This window comes from Netta rufina, assembly GCF_964035555.1.
Source record: "Netta rufina genome assembly, chromosome: 1".
Classification (NCBI taxonomy): Eukaryota; Metazoa; Chordata; class Aves; order Anseriformes; family Anatidae; genus Netta; species Netta rufina.
The window spans coordinates 137,258,471-137,283,440 of NC_140123.1; the positions used below are offsets into that span (position 1 = coordinate 137,258,471).

The 24,970-nt window shown below is 41.2% G+C and overlaps 1 protein-coding gene across 1 annotated transcript in view; it reads right to left on the minus strand.

The window, feature by feature from the left end:
* LOC311215703 (potassium voltage-gated channel subfamily KQT member 1-like) overlaps window positions 1-24,970 on the minus strand; it is a gene marked incomplete at both ends in the record, with an annotated part of 528,691 nt that overhangs the window by 487,585 nt on the left and 16,136 nt on the right. Inside the window, one exon of the mRNA XM_084297010.1 lies at window positions 6,830-6,920. Within this exon, the coding sequence (XP_084153136.1) occupies window positions 6,830-6,920 (91 nt within the window). The remainder of the gene's footprint in view (window positions 1-6,829; window positions 6,921-24,970) is intronic.

Sequence of the window (24,970 nt, forward strand, 5' to 3'; positions counted from 1 at the left end):
GCTAAGAGTAAAGATTTGTTGGTAGGGGGTGGAACATACTTCTTTGCACTTGTTTCTCCAGACATTGTACAAGAACTTTCTCATGTAGCAAGTCCTGAATACAGACAGACAAGCTCTCAGTGGTACAGATCAAGGACAAAGGAAAACATAGGAAACTAGAGACTCTTTATCGTACCACAGCACATACAGCAATCTGGACTGTACATATATACATGTATAATATATGTGTAAATATATATAAACATTCATTGTGTACACTTCATGCACCTTGAAAGGATAATGAATACAGATCTTTATGGAGTAAGTTTTGTTTAATTGAATGGAATAATCATTACTAAACTGACTGATTTGGTGGATAAATGCACATTTTAATAGCAACTTCTTATGTTCATGAGTTTGGAAAGAGCTTATGTTATGTTATACATAATGATTTATGTAAGGGCTTATTATTCTGACACTTTAATAAATATTTTCTACACAACTTTTACTCCTTTGAACTAAAGGTACATGTTTGTAACGCAAAATGTAGAACTTGAGCAAACTTGTTTCTAGAAGGTGGAAGAAAAGAACAAAGCAGTCAATCCACCTCTGTATTAAAGCAGACAGTAAGGCCCTATGAAAAGGAAGATGCTAGTGATATATCAGTGTAGACAAATGCATTTACATTAGTGCATGTTAGTTAGCAATAGGGCAATCTTCTGCTGCATGACCAATTTGCAAGCATTACTACCACATTCCCACTAGAGTGGGAAAAGTTTCAGAAAGACGCTAAGTCATACAAGTAAGACTTGCATGAGGAATAGTCATGGACTAACACACACACACACACACACACACCCCTTAAACACACATGCAGGCACACCACAGCCTCTGTTCCAGAAATGGCTCTGCAGACAAGAGGAAGAAACCTCATATACAAAATGTAGTTGTTACATAGTGGGATGCAACAATTTGTTTCCTAAAAACATATAAAGGCTCCAGTAGGTTTTGGTCAGCTGCTATTTTTGTTAGCAGCCAAACACTCCAGCAATATCTTCCCCAGAAAGGGAACAATAAAGACAAAACTGGGAATTTAACAAATGCACTGAGCAGGTCAAGTGCAAAGTCCATTTATATATTAATAATGTGCATAAAGCAAATTAATCCATGAGCATAGATGTATACATCTTGATCATTCACTGGGCCCAAAAAGTCATGCTTTCTAAAAAGTCTTGAGAGATGTCTTGTAATTGCAAAGTGTGATGTTTTTACCCTGCTGGGCAGCTGAAATCCATCCACCACAACCACTTCTCACTCCCCTTCCTCAACAGAAAAGGGGAGAAAATATGATGGAAAGGCCACACAGGTTTAGATAAAGACAGGGACATCACTCAACAATTACTGTCATGTGCAAACCAGACTCAACATAGCTCCCTATCATATATAATATAATACAATACAATACAATACAATTTATTGTCTATCACTAGCAGAGAAGAGCAGTGAGAAACAAAAAGCAGACTAAAAAGACCTTACCCCCATCCACCCTCTTCTCTGTCCTCCCCCTGAGTAGTGCAGGGGAACAGGGAATGGGGGCTGTGGTCAGTCGCTCCTTTACTGTCCCTCTCTGACCCTGCTCCAGATGGGGTCCCTCCCACGGGATGCCATCCTTCCAGACTGCTCCTGTGTGGGCTTCCCACAGGCAGCAGCTCTTCAAGAACTGCTCCCACATGGCTCCATACCACGAGGTCCACCCCCAGGAGCAAACTGCTCCAGCACGGGTCCCCCACGGGTGGGCAACAGCTCCCCCCAGACTCCCTGCTCCTGAGTGGGCTCCTCTCCACGGGCTGCATCTCTGGCCCAGGACCTGCTACTGCAGGGGCTCTCCATGGGCCGCAGCCTCCTCCAGTCTGACCCTTATCTATATTTTCCCATTAGGTAGGGAAAGACAGCAAGACAGGTAAGGCTCTGTCTCATTAGCCTTCTTAAGAGTGAGCAAACACAGCCTAAGTCATCATGGAATAAGATCTAATAGTTGTAATTATAGCTGAATTGTGATTGCATGCTGAAATAGAATCAGAGACGACTACTCATTTTCTTTCAGCTAAAATTGTGGTGTTTGGCATGAACTGTACAGACAGTCCTCCAAACACATGTATGCTTCTCTTACAAGCTAGTTACACTGCACATTTTTGACATGAAAGAGCTGATAGGAATTATGGTAGATTACCATGGGTTTCTGGGAGAAATGTAAGGGTTAACTACGGAACAAGGGAATACAAAATGCCATCCAGATCATGATGGGTGCAAGCAAAACAAGATAGTTTAGCAGAATAGTTGAAGACACAGGAAAAAGGCACCGTAGAAATACTAGTATTCATTTTAGTCCCATAATTCACTGCTCAGTGTAACAGTCCTGCAGAGGCAGAAGTAGAAGCTAAGCTAAAGGTTCGTATCCCAAGCCAACTCTTTCATGGACAGTAGTACCTCACATTAACACCTATTCTGACTGCTCTCTTCCCTCTTAGAGGTGTAGCCTTTTTACTACAACTCTTGATAGAACCCATTTAACATACAGGTCTTCAAATCTCACTTTAACATCAGGGTGTTGATAATGACCTATGCCAAAATGGATAAGCATGCTAAACCTGAACAGAATTTTAAGGTCAGGATGTCCTTTTCATAGTCAGTGAACACAGAAGCTTTTAAACACCAAAAACAATCTAAAAAAATGCTTGTGAGATGGTATAATCAGGATATGCAAGTTTGAAAACCATGATTGCTGATTCATTCAGTCAGCACATCTCTATCTCTACTTTCTTAAGAATAGTATTCATTTTTAAGAGGATTTTGGATCTATCAAAAATTAGATCCAAGATTACAATGAAGAAAAGGGAAGAATGAAAGTGTTCCCGTTTTGAGGACAGCATGGCACATTCATAAATCTCATGTAAGTGTGTTTACAAATGGATATACAGCAATGGAGAATGAACATAGAGACAAGAAGCTTATTTTAACCATGGGAGTATCAACACAAGAGCTGGAAAAAGAGGCAGAATATTGCTAGAAATTTTGGGAGGTCATGAAAATGGTACAGAGGGCTTCAACTGAGACATTATATTTGATTCTGTAGGTTATGGGTGAGAAATCACATACTTCATAATAGTCTATCAGCAATAAACTCTGTCTGCCATAGCTACTTTGACATGACTTCTTTAAGTTGGTTCGAGTCAGGTGTCTCTAATTTACCTCCACCCCATAATTCCAACAGTATTAGAGAAAGTGCAACAACAAAATTATGCAGTCATGTAGACAATTTGGTAGGCTAAGTGGCAAATCTCAAGGACATGGAACAGAAGCCATATAGCTGAGATATAGAATTGCACTGCAAAGGAGGGCTAGTCCTTTGAATTGTTCTAGTGGTGGTGTATCATTGTAACATAAACGTTCTCAGAAGCATAGAACACCTCTCCTTTTTTTACATTAAGATCAGTCGTTTCCCTATAATGCATTATCCAGTTGAAACAATTTTTAATCAGAGAAATTAATTGTACAACCTAAGTCATAGAGGATGTCAAATGAACAAGCAGTCCCTTTTGCTTCTTAATGTCCCCAAACTTTTGCTTGATTTTGTTTTGTTTTCATTTTTTCCATTTACAAATTTATACTTCTAAGAAACTGCACACTCCTGATTTTTGCAGTAAGAGTAAAATAAACCTCCTAAGTCATCTGTATATATATACTTCAACTTCACAGTCCCTCTACCAAAAGGGAGAAAGAACTTAGAAAGAACTTTAGGCTTAGCCTAAAATAAACACTAAGGAAAAAACAAAACAAAACAAAACAAAACAAAAACATAGAGACAGTCTGTTCTTCCAGGGCTTTCAATCTTGTTTTTAGACTGAAAGGGTACAGATAATTTGGATAGGCATCTGCTATAGATGGACACCAATAAATAAATAAATAAATAAATAAATAAATAAATAAAAATAGAACCTAAACCTTTAACCTATCTGAATAGCACTCCTCTTCACTTTTTGTTCTGTCAGTGTTTATTAGCATGATCCACTGTGTCAATGTTACTGTCACTTTATTTATTTACCATTTTGGTAAAATGATAAATTTTGTCAGAGGACAAAAAGGGAAAAAAAATAGTCACGGGAATTAAAGACAATACAATGTTTTTACATGGAACAATTAAATTTCTCTTACAGCTGAAAAAAAATAAATATTTATGAACCTTCCAAGAGCAGTGCCATGAATATGGAAAATATTTAGTACTATGAGAATAAAAACCTCTTTCAAATGGTAACTTTTAAAAGCTCAAGACAAGGAGTTTTACTATTCCTGCTACCACAGAAGTGAACTTATTTTACCACATGTAAACAACATTTTACAGCATGTCTTTTCTACATACGTATAAGAAACAGTATTTCCCTTTAAGCCCAAGCAAGGACCTTAAATAGAGCAAATTTCCCACATATGGGGAAAGTTTATTGCTATGGGGAAGCATAGCAATAAACCTTCATCAGAAACTGTGGCTAAGCAACACATTCAAAGCCTCAAATATTATAGATTGGCCTTAACATTCAAATGCAGAACGAAAGAGTCTTTTTTCTTTTTTTCTCTAGAAATCACTTTGATTGTCAGAGACTTGAAAACATATGTTGGTTTTTGGAGAGGGGGGATGGATAAAGGTTTGGGGCTTTTTTAGGTTTCACACCTAAAGTTATCTTACACCACCCAGATACAACATGAACATCAGAAAATTAAGTCTTTGATAGAAGGTTTCAGTGGCTGAGGACACACCTGCAGTTACACCTGTTACTAACGTGCCATATTTCCTCCAGTGACACATTATCTAAAATTGTATTTGGCATGACACCTCACACTCTGTAAGAAAATACAAGCACATTTAAGTATCTACAAGTGTCAAATGATATCCTTCTAGTCAGGTTTTATCAACTTTCAACATTATAATTTTTAAGACAACCCTTCTCAACTTTTCATCTACTACAATATACCTTCACAACTATGAAAACAATACCAGCATGACACACTAGTATTTATCAGCTACTGACTCAGTAATAGGGCTATGCAAAGAATTGCACATTTCTTGAATGAGGAGAGAAATAAATCAATTTAATTCTGAATTTGATCCAATAGATGATTTGGTCCAGTCTTGTATCTTACAATGCTGGCAGTCTCCACTGTTCTCAATCAGCTCTACATTAAATCTTTACTGGTATTAGTGTTTGTGGTGGTGGTTATACTGAACTATAATTGCTCTGCATCCTTCAGTGAGGATGAGAAGATTACATATGAATGGCAGAAGACTGCACTTAGTTTGACACTGAATATGGCTTAAAGGTTAGGCAACGTTTGTTACAGAATTGAAATTAATCAAATCCAGAAAAAAATCAGGGATACTAAAGATGGCTTAGTCAACTGCACATGAAAGCCACATGTACTAATGTAGTCTAAGCCACAGAAAAATAAATAATAACTTATTTTTGTTTTCAAACCAGCTGGAAAAACAAAATCCATCACATTAGAAAACTTAGAAGCATTTAACAAAAAGAAATTACAATAAAACTCTGAGACTATCACACTTTGAGAAAGGGGACCTGAGTAGCTGAAATCCAGATGTTTTGAGCAACTGTTTAAAAGTAATTTAGTGATTTACTCCATTTTTAACAAAGGATGCTTTATCATTCTTAACTTTCTAGAATTAACAGAGGCCATGGGGGAGCAGAGGAGGAAAAGTCTCTGAGGTCCTTACAGAAATTATTTATACTTTAATTCCCATCTGCTTCAAATTAATACTTCAGTATATATGTATTTTGTAACAGTTCATGAATTGTCACTAGATGGAAATTCACATTTTTAAGACACTTGATATCTCAGGTCTAGTAACACAGTTCAAGTACATTTCACCTCTGAACTAGCCACTGATAGTTCAGATAAAAAGTAGTAGTGATAAAAGAATTATTGCCTAGCCACTGTGAAATCAACAAGCAGCCTCTGTCTACCTCCAAGTGAGATGTTTTTTTATTTCAACATCTGTTTTTAAATGACTACTTAAGATTTTAATAGCAAGAAAAAGGGTGTTAGCAAGATAAGGATGTTACATAAACAACACAGTGACTTTATGCTTCTGCAAAATACTAAGTATAATACTTAATGCATGCTCAAGAAAAAAATGATACATGGATGGATTACGAACAGCCCCATGAACTGAAAAGCACCAACTTCATAGCCAAATGCACAGAAGTGTGATAAAAGCTGTTCCTTCCTGTTCAATATACTGGTAAACTAGTCTAACAGAAATCACTTAGAATTACATAATGAAACATACAAAGGGTTGGGTGGAAAGGGACCTTAAAGATTATCTAGTTCCAATTCCCCTTCCACAGACAGGGATACCTTCACTAGATCAGGTTACACCAGTCCTGAAATTTGGGTACTTCAGAAGAGTGTGGTTCTTGGACAGTTTTCACCAGAAGTCTTAGAAAAGTTTTGTTAAAAAAAAATACATTCCCAGCATGGAATATTCTGTCTCATGCTGCATAAGACAGCAATCACCCATTGCGAACGCTACAGTGTACAGTTTCATGCCTTATGTAAAACAAGTATATAAAAACAATCTATTGATCAAATACTCTCTTAGTTTAATAATCATTCCTTTTAAACTATGAACTTCCTTGAAGTAAAGGCAGGTAATATTTTAAATTAAGTATCATGTTTTGTATGAGGATTTTTAAAATTATCTCCTTTGTTCAGCTAAAGCAATTCACAGTTAGCCACAACTTTCCCCAAAAAAGTGTATTTCCCCAAAAAGTTCACTTACCATCCAGAAAAGGGTTCCAGTGGCAAATTCAGAATAATGCTCTATAGTAGACAGTACACTGAATATTAAACAAATCAACACCAAGAGAAATCTGTAAAAAGAAAACAGTGGTTAGTGACTTGTTAAGTTGAACTGTAAATGTAAGTCTCGTTTTAGTTCTTTCATTCATGTAACATTTTCAATCACAAGTACTTTGAATTAATCAGTTCATTCTTCCTAGTCAAATAAAATTATGCTCTGAATGTCTTCATTTTACATTCCATAACTTAAGAAACATGGAATAAAAGAACTGAAAGGATGTTTGGAAATAAGGAGAAAATTCTTCTCAGAAAGAGTGGCTAGCCATTGTAATGGGTTGCCTAGGGAGGTGGTAGAGTCACCGTCCTTGGAGGTGTTTAAGAAAAGGTTGGATGCGGTACTTAGGGGATGTGGTTTAGTGGGTAATATTGGTGTTAAGGGTATGGCTGGACCAGATGATCTTGGGAGGTCTTTTAAACCATTCTTAATGATTCTCTGACGTTAAGTCAACAGATCAAACTCAAATTATCATGTAGAATATTCCAGAGAAGCTAGTAGTAATGAATGTTTCATGTAAAGACACTGATTGATGTATAACTCATGCACTTTGGTAGAAAGCTGTAATAATTGATAATACATTAATTAAAGAAGAATTAGACATACATGTATGACTAGAGTGAGGATTGGTAACTTTAATGAAAACTGTTCCATTAAGTGCCTTCCATAAACTTGCAACATAGATAGATACAGTATAAACAGCTACTAACACAGTATTTCCAGTATCATTATTCAGATCAAGAAAAAAAAATATCTCAAAATACATATTCCTACTTCCCAAAATTGTGTTGTCTGCCCCTCACTGTGCACAGTGGCCATTCCTAGGCAGAGGCCGTGGGTGCAGCCACCGTTGCCCTGGCAGGCCCAAGGCGGACGACCTCGATTCAGATAAATGTATATATTTATATGTACATAGATTTCTACATAGAGAAATAGATATACATAAATAGTATATAGCCTACAGATTATAGAATTGTGGTGGCTTGGTGTTAGCCAGCTGCCAGTTGCCCCCCAGCTGTTCTCTCACTCCCTTTCCTCAACAGAATGTGGAGAAAAAGTGTGACCAAAAAAAAAAAAAAAATCATGAGTTGAGATAAACACAGAGAGATCACTTGCCAGTTGAGACAAATACAGAGAGAACACTTACCAGTTACCATCATGGGTAAAACAGACCTTACTTGGGGGAAAATGATTTTATTGCCAATTAAAATAAGTTTGGATACTGAGAAATGAAGACAAACTGAAATATCTCCCCCACCCCCTTCTCATGCTCAATTTTTCATTTCCAGCTCCTCTAACTCCTTCCCTCACACACACCCTGAGTGGCACAAAGGGATGGGGATTAGGGGATCCGGCCATAACAGTTCCTCTCTGCTTCTTCTTTCTCCTCATGCTTTCTCCTGCTCCAGCATGGGTTCTTCCACAGGCTTCCCTTCAGGACAAACCTGCTCCCGCATGCATGGTCGCTCCACAGACCACAGGGAAACTCTAGAGGCTACAGCACCTCCTCCTCTCCTTCTCAGTCCTAAGTATCTGCAGGGCTGCTCCTCACATTCTAACCCGTCTCTACCTGTTCAGTGGTTTTGCCCATCCTCAAACACTTTTTCCAGAGGCATCACCATCTTGGCTGACCATCCTAGCCATGTCCTGCAATGGATCCATCAGAGCTGAGCAGAACCAGCCAGAATCAGCACAGGACAGCACCTGCAGCACCAAGGGGAGCAGTCCTCAGCCTATCAGCCCCCAGGTTTTGTCAATCCTCTTGGAGTGGGGACCAAGCTATGCATTACATCACGGTGGCCTCCTGATATCACCAGTGACCTCACTGAAGCCTTTTCCAAGGCCTCCAGCAGCTGGGCGACAAGACCAGGGTGATCATCATGTTCCCTCCTGCCCAGCAAAGGTTTCTAGCAGCTATGAGTCAGATGGAGCAATCGTTGGAGAGAAGAAAGGATTGCATGGTCACTGAAGATGTAGTTAAGGTACACACACTTTATAGTTAGTGTTTTCTATAAAGCTGCACAGGATGAATCTTTGTGATGCTTATCTCAGGATTTATTTATTTATTATTTATTTTTTTGTGATTAGATTCTGTTCTTAGTCTGTTTTTAACAATTTCTGTCTGTTGTGGATGTGAAAGTTAGTTCTTTGAACAGTTAGTCTCTCTTCAAATCTTATTTAAGCAATGGGAAGCAAATATTTTATCTGAAACAATTGCTGAAACAGTTGCTACCTCAATAAGAGAGTTTACATTTCCACTGGAAGTACAGGCACTTCATGTATAAGCTTGGTTACTACAAAAACAGTTTCTGCTGTGGGTTTTTCGTAAAGCAGCACTGTGGAATGGAAGGGAAAAAAGATCACATAGATCAATCTATTTTTTAATTCTTTTGGTGATGAGTTGCAAAGATAGTGACCCTGTTTACTTGGGGTCTGATTGAACTGTGATTGAACTGTGAGCTCTGTTGGGATAAGAACAGATATCCACCAATAAGTATTTTGTTTAAGATATTACTGTAAAATGTATTTCCAGATCTTTTCAGGTTATTATGGTATCAGATAAGGTTATAACTAAAGAAAACATAAAAGTGCTAATGTTTATCATTATGAGTTTGGGGTTTCTGCAAAAGTAAAGGACTAGCCAGTCTAAATTATTCCAGTGGAAAAATTTCATGATTCAGAAACCGAACTCTGGAAAATCAGACATGCAATTCCATTATGCATGCCACAGGAAACAGGAAGCAATAATAAATGCCATTCTTTCTAGCTTTGTAAATTATAGCTCACAAAGGATTAGACAGAATACTGATATTTGTCTTAATTTATTTTGTTGTTTGTTTTGTTGTTGTTGTCTCACCTTAACAAACATTTAAAATTCTTTTCATGTCTGTCTAGCTGGTTTATTTCAGTACTTGCTAAACTAGCCAACAAAATCAAATTTTTATTTAGAATACAGTTAGCTGCAACAGGGGAATGATTTTAGGTACTTAGCTTTACAGAGGTGGCTTAGGTGTTGAAAACTATTCTTTCCTAGGCATACAGTTCAGGGCTATTTTTTCTATTTCAAGGGTCAGACATCTAAATCTATTGGTAGAATTAATTAAAAAATAAAAATAAATAATAAATAATAAAAAAACTACTGCATTGATTTCCAAAGGGGAATCAGAAATGTTTCAGTATGTTTTTGTTTGTTTGTTTGTTTGTTTGTTTTCTGAAAACTGATCAAAGGTGACCAAAGTACCTAAATGCAAGAAACAACTTTCTGAGGTTCCATCTGGATGCCTTTAGTAAACCTCTCCTGATACTTACCTGGTATCTGGTTCTCTTGAATTCTATTCTATTATTGAGGAATTCTATTCCTCAATATGCTCTGCATTTGCTATGTCTTAGCTGAGAGACACCTGGTAAGTTTTGTCAGCACGGTGTAGGAGAACAAGACAGACCTGTGAAGCCAGGAGTAAAAAAGAGACAGGGCCAATGAGAAGACGTGTTTACCACACTTCCTGAAAATTTAAATCTAATTTTGCAGAGTCTCATATATTCAGGAAGCAGTTTCACCACCTCTGATGGTGTTAACAAAGAAAAATGTGTTCATGGAGAGCATCTTAATGATGCCTAGTTCTTCATTAATGGCAAATACCTGTAATTATAATGTCTTTAGAAAAAAACAGGGTAAAGTGGTAAAGAGATCCAGATAACACACGACAGTCAGGGAGTTGTTAGCAACACTTCAGAATGGGCAGATTTTAGCCATATTCTCATGATTTACTAACTACAGAGCCCAACACTCCCAACCTGCTAGTTATTTCATTTCAAGGTACCCAAGTTGCTGAGCATACTATTCAGCAGTTTTGCTACAACCATAAATTTTTATCTCTTTGAAAATGGTGGTATGGTACAAGGGGTAGATAGTTCTCTTCAAGTTGTAATAAAACTGTTATATCACTTCAGTGAGCCGCTACACTGACCAAAGAAATGAAATTGCTCTTGTGTGTCCAGATCCTGATGAGCCAGCCAGCAGAGGGGGCAAAAGCCACACTTTCTTTCCTAGGTACTATTACTGCAAAGGGATAAAAAAAAAAAAAAAAAAAAAACGCTGAAACACAGTCAAATGGAAAAGAGCACTTCAATAAGGAGTTTACAGCACAAACAACCAACACTTGAAGCACTTGAAGAGTCTAGACATGAGTATACACGAGTCTTTAGCCTTTCCTTAACACACTTGGACTGTTTTCAGTATGAAGAACATGCAGATACAGAAATAAGGTAACCACAGTCGTAAGATTCTCCTTCTTACATTTAATACAAAAGGATTACATTATTACTTAGAAGCCCTCACAACCGATGGGTACCAGGCTCTGTTAAAAGCTATGCTTCATCAGGCAGTTCCTTTACTCGGAGAGCTTATATGTCCAATTAGCGATTCCAATGATGGGTAAACGGAGAAAGACATAAAGAGGTAAGCATACTTGTCCATACAACATAACTGTGTCAAAGTCATACAGGACTTGCATCTCTTGAAGCACAGAGCCTCATCCAGTCAATAGCTGTAGGAACACAGGGACATGGCTGATTCATGAAAGAGCAGATAACCAGATCAAACAACTTAACCACACATTTACCAAGCATTTCTTGGAACCATCTCATCTGTTTGTGCTCATCTTTTTTATAATACTGCTTTTCCACTCCTACCATTGTTACAGATCTTATTTCTAGGCAAAATGCATGTATAAAATATGGAAAACTTACTCTGAGTACCATTCAGCTAATTTTTTCCAGATTCCTGTCATTTCAGTTACTCCCTTTTAAAATCTCTTTGTCTTATTTTACTGCCCTCACTAATAATAAATAAAAAGCCATGGGTAATTCTTTTGGGATTTTTAAGCTGTCAATATGGATGTTATATAGAATAGACATTCCATGTTACATACTGCAAACAATAGAAACCATGACCTTATTGCAGCTTTTCAGTACCTAAAGGGGGCTTTTAAAAAAGGTAGAGAGAAACTTTTTGTTCAGTCAAATAATAACAGGATAAGAGGGAATGGCTTTAAACTAAAAGAGGGGAGATATAGATTAGAGGTTAGGAGGAAATTCTTCACTCAGAGGATGCTGAGGCACTGTAACAGGTTGCCCTGAGATGTTGTGGATTCCCCAGCCCTGGAGGTGTTCAAGGCCAGGCTGGATGGAGCTCTGGGCAACCTGATCTAGTGGGTGCCACCCCTGTCCATGGTAGGGGTTTGGAACTGGATGATCTTTAAGGGTCCTTCCCCCAAGCCATTCTATGATTCTGTGAAACAAGATTCATTATATTAAGGTAAGTGTTAATATTCAAATTATATAGCAGCTGCTGTTGTTTATTATCATAGTGCTTTATAGAAATTTTAAATACACACTGCTTGGGTAAGCATTTCCTACTTTTACCACTATGTACTACTGTCCTGGTTTCAGTTAGAACAGAATTAATTTTCTCCCTAGTAGCTGGTGGAATGCTGTGTTTTGGCTTAGGATGAGAAGAGTGCTGATAACACCCTGATGTTTTAATTGTTGCAGAGCAGTGCTTGTACCAAGCCAAGGACATCTCAGCCTTTTGCTCTGTCCTGCCAACAGGCAGGCTGGGGGTGCAGTAAGAGCTGGGAGGGGACAGGCCCAGGACAGGTGACCCAAACTAGCCAAAGGGGTATTCCATACCATCTGACGTCATGCTAAACAATATATAGGGGTGGCTAGCCGGGGGAGGGGGCCGGACTACTCGGGGTTAGGCTGGGCATCGGTCAGCGGGTGGTGAGCAATTGCATTGTGCATCATTTGTTTGTACACATTATTATTACTTTCCTATTATCACTATTGTATTATTATTATTATTGTTATTATTGTTATTATTATTATTATTATTATTATTATTATTATTATTATTATTATTATTATTATTATTATTTTCCTGTCTTATTAAACTGTCTTTATCTCAACTCACGGGCTTCACTTTCCATTTCTCTCCCCCGTCCCAGAGAGGGAGGGGGGAGGGTGAGCGAATGGCTGTGTGGTGTTTAGCTGCCGGCCGGGTTAAACCACGACAACTACAAAAAACATTTACCCTTCACAGACTGACAGCTGAAGTCAGATACTCAGAAGTGAAACAGCAAAGATGGTTTAGTAGGGCAGGGAGGAAAACTCCCATCATAAGGACAGAACAGAGGAGAAAGGGTACTTCCCTAGAAAAACATGAGTACAGTCTATTAATCCCCTTTTCCACTGATGGAAGAAATAAAGGTCATAGAATCACAGAATCATAGAATATCTTGAGTTGGAAGGGACCCTTAAGGATCATCAAGTCCAACTCTTGACACCGCACAGGTCTACCCAAAAGTTCAGACCATGTGACTAAGTGCACAGTCCAATCTCTTCTTAAATTCAGACAGGCTTGGTGCAGTGACCACTTCCCTGGGGAGCCTGTTCCAGTGTGCAACCACCCTCTCTGTGAAGAACCCCCTCCTGACGTCCAGCCTAAATTTCCCCTGCCTCAGCTTAACCCCGTTCCCGCGGGTCCTGTCACTAGTGTTAATGGAGAAAAGGTCTCCTGCCTCTCGACACCCCCTTACAAGGAAGTTGTAGACTGTGATGAGGTCTCCCCTCAGCCTCCTCTTCTCCAGGCTGAACAGACCCAGTGACCTCAGCCATTCTTCATACGTCTTCCCCTCCAGGCCTTTCACCATCTTCGTAGCCCTCCTCTGGACACTTTCCAACAGTTTCATGTCCTTTTTATACTGTGGTGCCTAGAACTGCACACAGTACTCGAGGTGAGGCCGCACCAGCGCAGAGTAGAGCGGGACAATCACCTCCCTTGACCTACTAGCGATGCCGTGCTTGATGCACCCCAGGACACGGTTGGCCCTCCTGGCTGCCAGGGCACACTGCTGGCTCATATTCAACTTGCTGTCTACCACGACCCCCAGATCCCTCTCTTCTAGGCTGCTCTCCAGCATCTCATCGCCCAGTCTGTACGTGCAGCCAGGGTTTCTCCGTCCCAGGTGCAGGACCCGGCACTTGCTCTTATTGAACTTCATGCGGTTGGTGATCGCCCAGCTCTCCAACCTATCCAGATCCCTCTGCAAGGCCTTTCCACCCTCATTCAAGTCCACAACTCCTCCAAGTTTGGTGTCATCAGCAAACTTGCTCAAAATACCTTCTATTCCTACATCCAGATCGTTTATAAAAATATTGAAAAGTACCGGCCCTAAAATGGAGCCTTGAGGGACCCCACTGGTGACCGCCCGCCAGCCTGACGCAGCCCCATTTACCATAATCCTTTGGGCCCTGCCCGTTAGCCAATTGCTCACCAATCGTATGATGTTTTTATTTAGCTGTATGGTGGACATTTTGTCCAGTAGGATCCTATGGGAAACCGTGTCAAAAGCCTTGCTGAAGTCCAAAAAAATCACATCGGCTGGTTTCCCTTGGTCCACCATACGGGTGATCTTATCATAAAAGGAAATCAGGTTAGTTAGGCAGGACCTACCCTTCACAAACCCATGATGGCTGGGTCCAATGACTGCTTTGTCGCCCAGGTGCGCCTCAATAAGTTCGAGAACCATCTTCTCCATGATTTTACCAGGCACTGATGTGAGACTGACAGGCCTGTAATTGCTAGGGTCTTCTTTCTGACCCTTCCTGAAAATCGGCACAACATTTGCCAGCTTCCAGTCTACCGGGACCTCTCCAAATTCCCAGGATCTTTGAAAAATAATTGAGAGAGGTTCCGCGATGACGTCCGCCAGCTCTTTCAGCACCCGGGGATGAATCCCATCCGGACCCATGGACTTGTAGGGATCCAGGTGGAGTAGCAAATCCTGCACACGTTCAGGGTCGGTTGGGAGTTTGTCATCCCCACCGTCCCGGTCCTCCAGCTCAGGGCACCCTGGGTCCCGAAGCCCATCATCGGCATTGAAGACAGAGGCAAAGAAGGCGTTAAGCGTCTCTGCTTTGCCTGTGTCATTGTCTGTGAGGAGACCTTCCCTATCAAGGAGCGGCCCTATGTATTCTTTAGTTCTCCTTTTTCCATTCACATATCTAAAAAAACCCTTTTTATTTTCTCTCACAGACACAGCCAGCTCTAGGTGTGCTTTGGCCACACGAACTTTCTTCCTACAAACACGAACAGCATCCCTGTATTCTTTCCATGACACCTGGCCCTCCTTCCAGTAGTGAAACACTCTCTGTTTCCGCCTAATCTCCATTAGAATGTTCCTGGTCAGCCACGCCGGCCTCCTGCCCCGCCTGCCTGACTTGCGATATTTAGGAATTGCCTGATCTTGTGCTTCTAGGAGGCATCGCTTAAAGAATGACCAGCACTGGTGGACATCGAGGCCTTCAAGAGCAGTTTCCCAGAGGACCTTGCTGACTAGTTCCCTGAGCAGCCTGAAGTCCGCTTTCCCCATATCTAGGGATGAGGTTTTGGTGGCACTTTTCCTTCTGTCACCGTAAATTTTTAACTCAACCACTTCATGGTCGCTATGACCGAGGCGGCCACCAATCACCACATCTCCCACCAGACCCTCTCTGTTTTCTAGCAACAGGTCTAGGAGGGCACCTTTCCTAGTTGGCTCCGTTAGCACCTGCACCAAGAAGTTATCATCTAGGTGCTTCATGAACCTCCTGGACTTGCTCGTGTCAGCCGTGTGGCACTCCCAGTTAACGTCTGGCAAGTTGAAGTCCCCCATAAGGACAAGGGGAGTTAATCTCGAGGCCTCTCTTAGTTCTGTAAAGAATAATTTATCGGCACTATCGTCCTGGCCAGGCGGTCTGTAATAGACTCCCACAACGACATCCCCTTTATTCGTTCGTCCCTTGATCCTTACCCAGAGGCTCTCAACTTTGCCATCACTGACCTGAAGTTCCACACAGTCCAGCCCCTGCTTCACATACATCGCCACCCCACCACCTCACCTACCCTGCCTGTCCCTCCTGAAGAGCCTGTAACCATCTGTCGCAACACCCCAGTCACAGGACTCATCCCACCAGGTTTCGCTTATGCCGATGATGTCGTAGTTGCGGGACTGGGCCAGGACTTCTAGCTCATCCATTTTATTCCTCATACTGCATGCGTTCGTGTAGAAGCACTTCAGGTGCGTCTCCCTACACTCAGCACCTTGTGGATCTGACCGAAGGACCTCACTGGCACACAGCCCCTCTGATTCTAGCGTACCATCCCTTAGGTCTTCACCGGCGTGCCTGGTTTTAGCCCCTTCCCCCTTCGACTCTAGTTTAAAGCCCTATCTATCAGCCCTGCCAACTCCTGACCAAAGATCCTTACCCCTCTCCGAGAGAGGCGCATCCCATCCGGTGCCATCAGGCCCGGTGTAGCATAGACCTTCCCGTGATCAAAGAACCCAAAATTCTGCCGGTCACACCAGTCTCGAAGCCACGAGTTTATGTGAACAGCACGCCTTTCAGCTTCGATCCCCCCTATTGGAAGGACAGAGGCAAACACAACCTGCGCCCCTGATCCTCTAAGTAGTCGCCCCAAATCCCTAAAGTCTCTTTTGATTGCCTTCGGACTTGTCGTTGCTACTTCATCGCTACCAGCCTGAAAGACCAGTAGCGGGTAGTAGTCAGTGGGCCGTACCAGGCGCTTGACTTTCTTGGCAAAGTCTCTCACCCGAGCCCCAGGGAGGCAACAGACTTCTCTGCGGGTTGGGTCCGGTCGGCATATCGGTCCCTCTGTCCCTTTCAGGAGGGAGCCCCCCATAACAATAGCCCTTCTTTCTTTTTTGAAGGATGATGTGGCAATGCGATGTGTAGGTCGCCTTGTCTTAGGCGCCCCCTCCAACTGGGACGGGTTTTTATCTACTTTGTCATTCAGATTGTCTTGTTCTAGTCCTTCATATCGATTATTTAAGGGTAGATGAGAAGGTGAGGTGGGCAGAGAGAGGGCTCGCCTACCACCCCGAATAGGCACCTGCCTCCATTCCCCCCCTTGATCTAGGTCTCCTCCCGCTGCCTGGCAGTAGAAGGGAACCTCCGTCTTCTGCATAACAGGAGACGCCTGTGCTGTGGCAGGCTTGTGAGCCTGCCTCAGAGAGGGTAGAGTGCACCTCCACCAGTCAATTTCCATCTCTGATTCCCTGATGCTCCTGAGCCTGTTCACCTCCTCCCGGAGCTCCGCTACCTGGCTGAGCAGTTCTTCAACCTGGGCACACCTCCCACAGGCATACCCACCACTGCTGTCGGAGACCAACAGAAGGCTGGGGCACACTCTGCAGCCCAGGACCTGGACGGCTGCGTGTTTCCCCGAGCCCTCCGTCTGAGCAGCCACACTGGTGACCATGGCTGGAGATGCCGCACGAGATGCGGAGGCCACGTTTTTCTGCCTGGTTGATACCATGGTCAGGTTCTACGCAAGCAGGTTACAAGCACCGAAGGGAGAGGCAGCTGCAACAGAGCGACGATGGGCCCACGATGGGCCCCGCTCGCCCTGCCCGCGCGAACTGCCGCGCCACGCCCTTCGACGCGCCACGCCCTGTTTGCCCGTCCTGCTCACCGCGCTCCTGGTCGCTCGCGCTCCCTAGGGGCAACTTTTAAACAGCCTGGGAGGGGGCGCTGCTGGCTCCGCCCGCGCCTCGTCAGCCTCCCTCGCGAGGACTGCCGGGTCCCGGCGGCTCCCCCGAGTGGCCTCGATGCCGGACAAAAAGCCCTGCCCGCCTCGGTCACCTGCTCCGCTGCAGAACACGTCTGCCCCAGAGCCGATCGCCTCAGCAAAGGTCTTTCATTTTTCTCCTGTGACCGCACAGGAAGTTTCATGTTGTGTGAAGAACATAGCAGTCAAAAGATTCAGCTGCTGCTGGTTTCACAAGAGCTGGTTATGATTTAATGTAGATCAAATGCTATGGAGCTCGGCCTTCTCAAAGATCTAAGGAGGATTTCAGTATGGTCTTTGCTCACTGTGAACTCTGTGTTGTGCTTACATTGTCTTCAGTATCTCACATGGCTGATTTAAGACTGGCTATGGCTAGAGACATAGTGCCTGACAGAAGATCATAAGTACTGTGAGAGAGGATTTATATATATATGTATATATTTTAAATCAGAAGTCCAATAGTGCATGATTTTGCAGTGGTAGTGGATGTTCTCAGCTACCTATGGAATTAGAGCTAAAATTACTTTTCTGCTATGTTAAGAAGCCAACAGCCTGAAACAGGTGAGGTAAGTATGATTTCTTTTCACAACTAATGACAGCAGGTCAGCTTCAGGAAAATGCAAATCGCTTAGCTATAGACATACAAGAACTGAAGATTATTTTATTGCTTCATATTTAAAGCATATCTTTTTGAAGCTGATGAAGGATCTCCTGAAGTAAATCAATTAAATTATCGTTTGCTTATATATATTGATTTTACATAACTATCATGTAAATACAATGAAAGTAAATAGGAATGTGATAATTTCAACATTAGCAATAATAAGTAGAAGGGGGAAAAAAAAAAAAAAAAAAGATTAGGAAAAAAAAAAAAAGGTTATTCTTGCATAGCCAGTAGCCAGCAGGCATTATCACTACAACTTCAACAACATCTCATTGCTTTGGAAAAAGTAACCAGATTTTAAACCTTAAAGAAGAGACAAATTGAGAAGATGAAGATGCGGGTTGCAAAGGTTGTATGTGCATGAGGATGTAAAAGGGAGGACAATTGGTGGCATTTATTTCCTAGGGGGTCTAGAACTGTCCATAGGCTGCTAAGACAGCTTCCAAGTTTTGTAACTTCATTCTAATTGTTGTTGTCCTCCTGTATTTATTTGCTGAAACTCCATCTTTTTTTCATTTCCAAAACACAAATTAAAACCACTCAAAGGACCCTTTGAATTCACTTGGTCTGTGGCACTATATATTTTGGCCAGTGAGTGTCACTCCTTCCCAGTGAATGACAAAGATGTAACTTCTAGCATAGGATAGACTGGACCTTCTTCAGATAAAGTATCATGTCCTCTTATAAAATACACCTAAAAGAACAAGCCTTTTTATTTGTTTATTTATTTATTTATTTATTTATTTATTTATTTTTCAAGAGAGGAAGGGCTAACTTCAGAGCATCAAGATATATTCCAGTTTCAATAATTTCCTTCCCCTAATTCAAATCCTAATGTAAAAACCTTTCTGGTAATGTATGTCAAGTGGAAAGTTTTTCAATTTGTATTCTACATTTTTAAGAACTTGCAGCCCACATCTAGCAACCATACTTACCATACTTGTCATTTCTGTCAACTGCATGACACAACAGAATGATACCTGCAAAGCAACTGAAAGTGAAAGCTACATGTATTGATGAAGACAATCTTGAGACTGGCATTCAGAGCAATGCAGGCTAAGACGGTATCAACAGGAAGCAGTGTGACACCATCACACAGTGTCATTTCATGACAGCTCAAAATAAGGACAGATGGGCTGAAGACTCCTGACTTTGATTCCAAAAATGATAAATTATTACAGGAAGAGTAACAAGCCTGGCACAGAAACAGTAAGGGACTGTCAGAAAAGCCGATATTCAGCCTGGATGCCAGGAAGCACAGGCTTGAGCAACTGATGTAGTAATGGGGAACTCAGTGGTGTCTTTGTCCAAGCAATAACAAGCCAGGCTAAGCAAGAGAAAAAGCAACTGAATTATAAGCATAAGGGCAGATGATACAGGATGGCTACAGGCTAAGTTGCAGTGAGGACAAAGTCAAAGATAATCACACACTAATGAGTGAACAAGGAAACCAAGTTCCCTACAATTGTCAGTAGCAAGAACAGCAATAATGAAAAAAAGAAAGAGAGAGAAGGAGAATGGAGAGAGAGAGAGTGAAGGAAGCTCAGTTCAAAGGTATATAACCCCAATACGCAATAACCCCAAGCAGAGCTACAGGCTGGGAGAGGAATGGTTGGAGAGCTGCCAGACAGAGAAGGACCTGGGAGTGATGGTGGATAGTCGGCTGAATATGAGCCAGCAGTGTGCTCAGGTTGCCAAGAAGGCCAACGGCATCCTGGCTTGTATCAGGAACAGTGTGACCAGCAGGGCTAGGGAGGTGATCGTCCCCCTGTACTCAGCTCTGGTGAGGCCGCACCTCGAGTACTGTGTTCAGTTTTGGGCCTCTCGCTACAAGAAGGACATCGAGGTGCTTGAGCGGGTGCAGAGAAGGGCGACGAAGCTGGTGAGGGGCCTGGAGAACAAGTCCTACGAGGAGCGGCTGAGGGAGCTGGGCTTGTTCAGCCTGGAGAAGAGGAGGCTCAGGGGCGACCTTGTCGCTCTCTACAGATACCTTAAAGGAGGCTGTAGTGAGGTGGGGGTTGGTCTGTTCTCCCACGTGCCTGGTGACAGGACGAGGGGGAATGGGCTAAAGTTGCACCAGGGGAGTTTTAGGTTAGATGTTAGGAAGAACTTCTTTACCGAAAGGGTTGTTAGGCATTGGAACAGGCTGCCCAGGGAAGTGGTGGAGTCACCATCCCTGGAAGTCTTCAAAAGACGTTTAGATGTAGAGCTTAGGGATATGGTTTAGTGGGGACTGTTAGCGTTAGGTCAGAGGTTGGACTCGATGATCTTGAGGTCTCTTCCAACCTAGAAATTCTGTGATTCTGTGATTCTGTAGTTCACCTAGACACCTAGAATGCAGTGAACTAGTAGTAAAGATGTTGTTCCGGTAATCTGTAATCACAGCAAAACTGTGGCACAGATAAAATAGGTTTGGAGAAGAAGACTCTGCGATAATTTGTATGCAATTTGAGATGCTCTATAAGAGGGGATAGCAGTTATTGGTCTGTTGCACAGCTCGGCAGCTGTGCTCATTTTTCCTCAGCAGAAAGACATATTTTATAAAAAAATAGTTCTCTTCTTATTTATTGACTCAAAGTTACAACCAGCAAGTGTCGTCTTTGCAAATCCTAAAACTGTATCTCAGTGATTTTTCCATTTTATGTGATGGGAACCCCATATTTATTTTCCAGCTATGCAATTCACGTGAGAGAAAAAAAGCAGTTAATAGACATTAAATCTGCTAACAATTACCCAGCCAATTGTCAGGGCCCTGTGGGCACCAACCTCATCCTGTCCCCACCCTCAGGAAGATGCTCAGGGCTGGGGCTGATCTGCCCTTCTATCTGGCTGGGGTGGTAGGATGGGACCCAGCTGTAAGGGCCTGCCCTGTCGGACCCTGTGAGCCCCTGATGGCCCCAGTCTCCAGCCCCTGGGGAGTCACCGACCCCATTAGTGCCCTCACAGCATCCAGTCCTCCTTCACAAGGCAAGGAAGGAGCAACTGGCCCTTCAGACCCCCTCTCTGCACTGCATTGTTGTGTCATTGCTTCCATGTCAAGCTTTTGAATTACACCGAAACAGCCACTCTTGCTGAATACTTTTTAAATCCACTGTGCTATACTGAAGTCAGCAGGATACAAAACTGTGCTTGCTGTATGCTTGCCTGCTGTCTTAGGTTGGTATCTGCTGCAGCTGCTATTACACCAAAGATGAGTTGAGTACAACTGCTACTATAGGTAGGATTTTCACTAAAGAGGATGTGCACTCCACCATCTTTTGCTAAATGAGTAACAGAATGCTACAGAAATCAAGGCATAACCTAAGGTTGATGGTGTCCTCACAGTGCCAAAATATCTTACAGATTAATGAGGAGTTTATTCCGAGGTAGAACATGCACTGTTAGATGCCAGAACCTAGAAATCATTTTTCACAGCTGTAATTTTACCATAATGTAGGTTTGTCTGGGATTTTCCTTGCTGACCAGCTGTTGTAATTGTTGGCTATACAAGCTGTGCTGAAAGCCTAACAATTCAGTGTCTAAAAATCATGTAAAAACTATATGCAACCCTTTATAATGCAAAATAAATAAATAAATAAATAAATAATAAAATAAAATAGAAACTTCTGTGCACACAGGAGGGAGAATTTAAAATTAAATAAATAAATAAATAAATAAAAAGGTTAACAAAATACATAGCAACCTTATGGAAGCCTTTATAGAAATAGTGTTTGTTTAGCTATCACTGGATTAAGACATTTCTGAAATAGATTGTATTCCACAACAGGGATGTGCTTCCCCTCATATGCAAAATGGGAGTGACTGCAGCACATCTACCTGCAGCACATCTATTCAAGCTGAATTAGGGGACATATAACCAGCAGATCACCCAGACTGCTACAGATCATTTTGCTTCCTGATGTATAGAAAGCACAAATCCCATGATCTGACCCAGTTTTGCTAGTACTGACTGCTAACTGACTCTTCATTCAAAATGAGACTATTTTGTGGGGTGTGAGACAGCCAGACAAATACATCATATATCAAGCCTGGCTCTATGATTCTTGAGAGTGCAGATTGGATTGAAGAAAGCAGCTGGGATTGTTCAAAACACAGTTGGTTCATTATTTTATGGAAAAAAAAAAAAAAAAAAAAAAAAAAAAAAAAAAAGAGAGACAAAAAGGAAAAGAAGAGATATGCCAGTTTTAGTCTTTGTAACCTGTTTAAGATAGGCTGTTTGTATATGTCTGAAGAGTTCCCATCACTGTAAATTTCCATTCAGAACTATTATTTGATGCTTTTTCCAGCATCTGAGTCATATACATTTGCTCAAAGGACTGGAGCACTACATTTTCCTCTTCAGGAAGGAAGATGAATTCTACAAACTCTGGCAAAGAGTTACAATGAAGGATTACATAGGAAAACAAATGTGTAAAATGGCCATGGGAAAATAAAATCTCTCACTGAACTGTTTGAAGCTGTCGCTTCAGGTTTTGCTATCTGATAACTTATTGTACTTCAGTTATCTTGTTTTGATGATAAAAATCTTGTTTTCTCATCTTATTTCCTTCCACATCTTTTACAGATAAAATGGCTATTATCTACAAAGATAATAAAGTCTGCACACCATTTTAGATGTCAAATAGGACAGAACATAACTTGTTCTGCAGCTAATACTTGTAGCTAAATTTACTTTCTGTTATAACCATAAATGGTCATTACTCCTAAAAATTAAGATTACAGGGTATGTTATTAAATTTAATGCTACTATTGCTAGCATACTTTGATAGCTTTTTTTTTTTTTTTTTTTTTTTTTTTAATGTTGGGACTGCAATTCATAAATATTTAATGAAATTTATCTACCATATTATTTTTGAGTTTTTAGGGTTAAAACGGTGTAACTTAAAATATATATGCAATTAAATTAAAATAGATTCCCTGTCAATATAATTCTAGGAATCATTGCATTAAATAGACATAAAACAGATTTTAGCTTGTCTCTCAAGATATAATAAGGAATCCCCAAACAGGATAATTGGAAGTGTTATTAGATTTAAGCAACCTAGATGATGAACACAGACACATTCAAATAAATAAAGTTAAGCTTCTTACTGGCAAAGGCAAAAGCATTTTGAGAAGCAGATGGTGTTTGTTTTCTGTTACAGGGTCAGTTTTCATGCTTATGAGAGCTCATAATCAAATTAAATGCTCTGTACTTTTACACACCATAAAGGAGGACAGTAAGAATTACCTGTTGACTTCCCGATGTGTTAAAAGCAAAACAAAACAAAACAAAAAATATGGTATTTTAGCTGTACATTGCAGTGACTATTTTGGAAACTATAAAATACAATGATTCCATGACAGCATAATTTTTTCCTGATTTCAGCTCCTCTCCACAATTTCATGTTTGAAAATATAATCTTAGAAATAATACACTACATGTTGCCATTTTCCATTTGAACCTACAGAGAGTCTGAGACAATGAAAAGAATGCCTCAAAGCTCTGAGTGCACTGAGTGAGTGATCTGAGTGATCCATGAAGATCAACCCAGTTCTTTAGGTCTTCCCGTTAATGCTTCATCCCCCACTTTCCACTAGCAATCCCGTCCCCTCCTGCACTCATGGTACAAAGTCAGGCAGAATATCATGAAGTTTCGTTTCTAAACTACTTTGTGGAAAGCTTCAGTACCTCATCAACTGGCAGGGCTATGGATCAGATTAACATTCTTGGGAACTGATGGATATCATGACTGAAACTAAAACAATGGATTTTTACAAGTAACCTTCCAAAACCAGACCTTTTAAAGGTTACAGAGATACACTGTAATAGGAACATGGTTACTTTCAGGGCCCTGAGTTCATCAATAGGTTGTATTTACTCTGGTCAGACTTTTTGCACCCTGCTTCCTGCCCTTCAGTTTCCCTTGACACCTCTAATTGCCCTCCACACCTTCCGGTGCTGCCTACTTGCTGCTGCATCCTGCACTGTATCTTCTCTACCACCATCTGACCAGCACGTTTATTGTACTCTATATTCCCTGTGCTATTCCACAGAACCATACAGAGGAGCCAGAGCTACATATCAGGCTGCAGGGAAAGCTGGCAGAACAGAGCAACAGTGAAGGGTAAGGAAGTCCACATGACTACATATTGATGTGGAGCACAAGCTTCTTCCCTTGTATATGCAGAGGAAAGTGAGATTCTGAGCCAGCAGGACAACAGCAGGAGTACCAGCTCAGTGGTACTAGTTTGAGAAAAGAAAAAAAACCAGGATGCAGTCCTGAGGAATAATCTCTAACTGAATGGCGATTAATTATTTCAGCAACACTGTCATTTTTGCAGCTGTGTTTCCATCTTTCGCATGTGTGCCCGTGTGTGTTCAGGGGTCAAAAGTCTGAAACTATTAAGTCACAGTAAATTAATATTGCCATGGAACCCAGGGGTCTTGTCCAATTATGAAGTTATCTAAAATGGTGAGGTGGGAGTCACATTTTGGCTATGCATACACACACACACAAATCAGAATGTGAAGGTTCTTGGGTAGTTGCAGACAAAGGGCATTAGAGGGAAATAGCTTCAAAACCCATTCTTTATTGACAAAAAAAAAAAAAAAAAAAAGTGTTTTACAGTCTATTACATTTCAAGTATCCCTGGGAAATACTGTGCAATATTATGTTTGACTCCATGTATAAATGACTGAAAAAAATGTTCAGCATGCATACACATTACTCGTTGTTACGTGGAAGATTCGAAATACAGAAGAAAATAATGTGTATATAGTATAGGC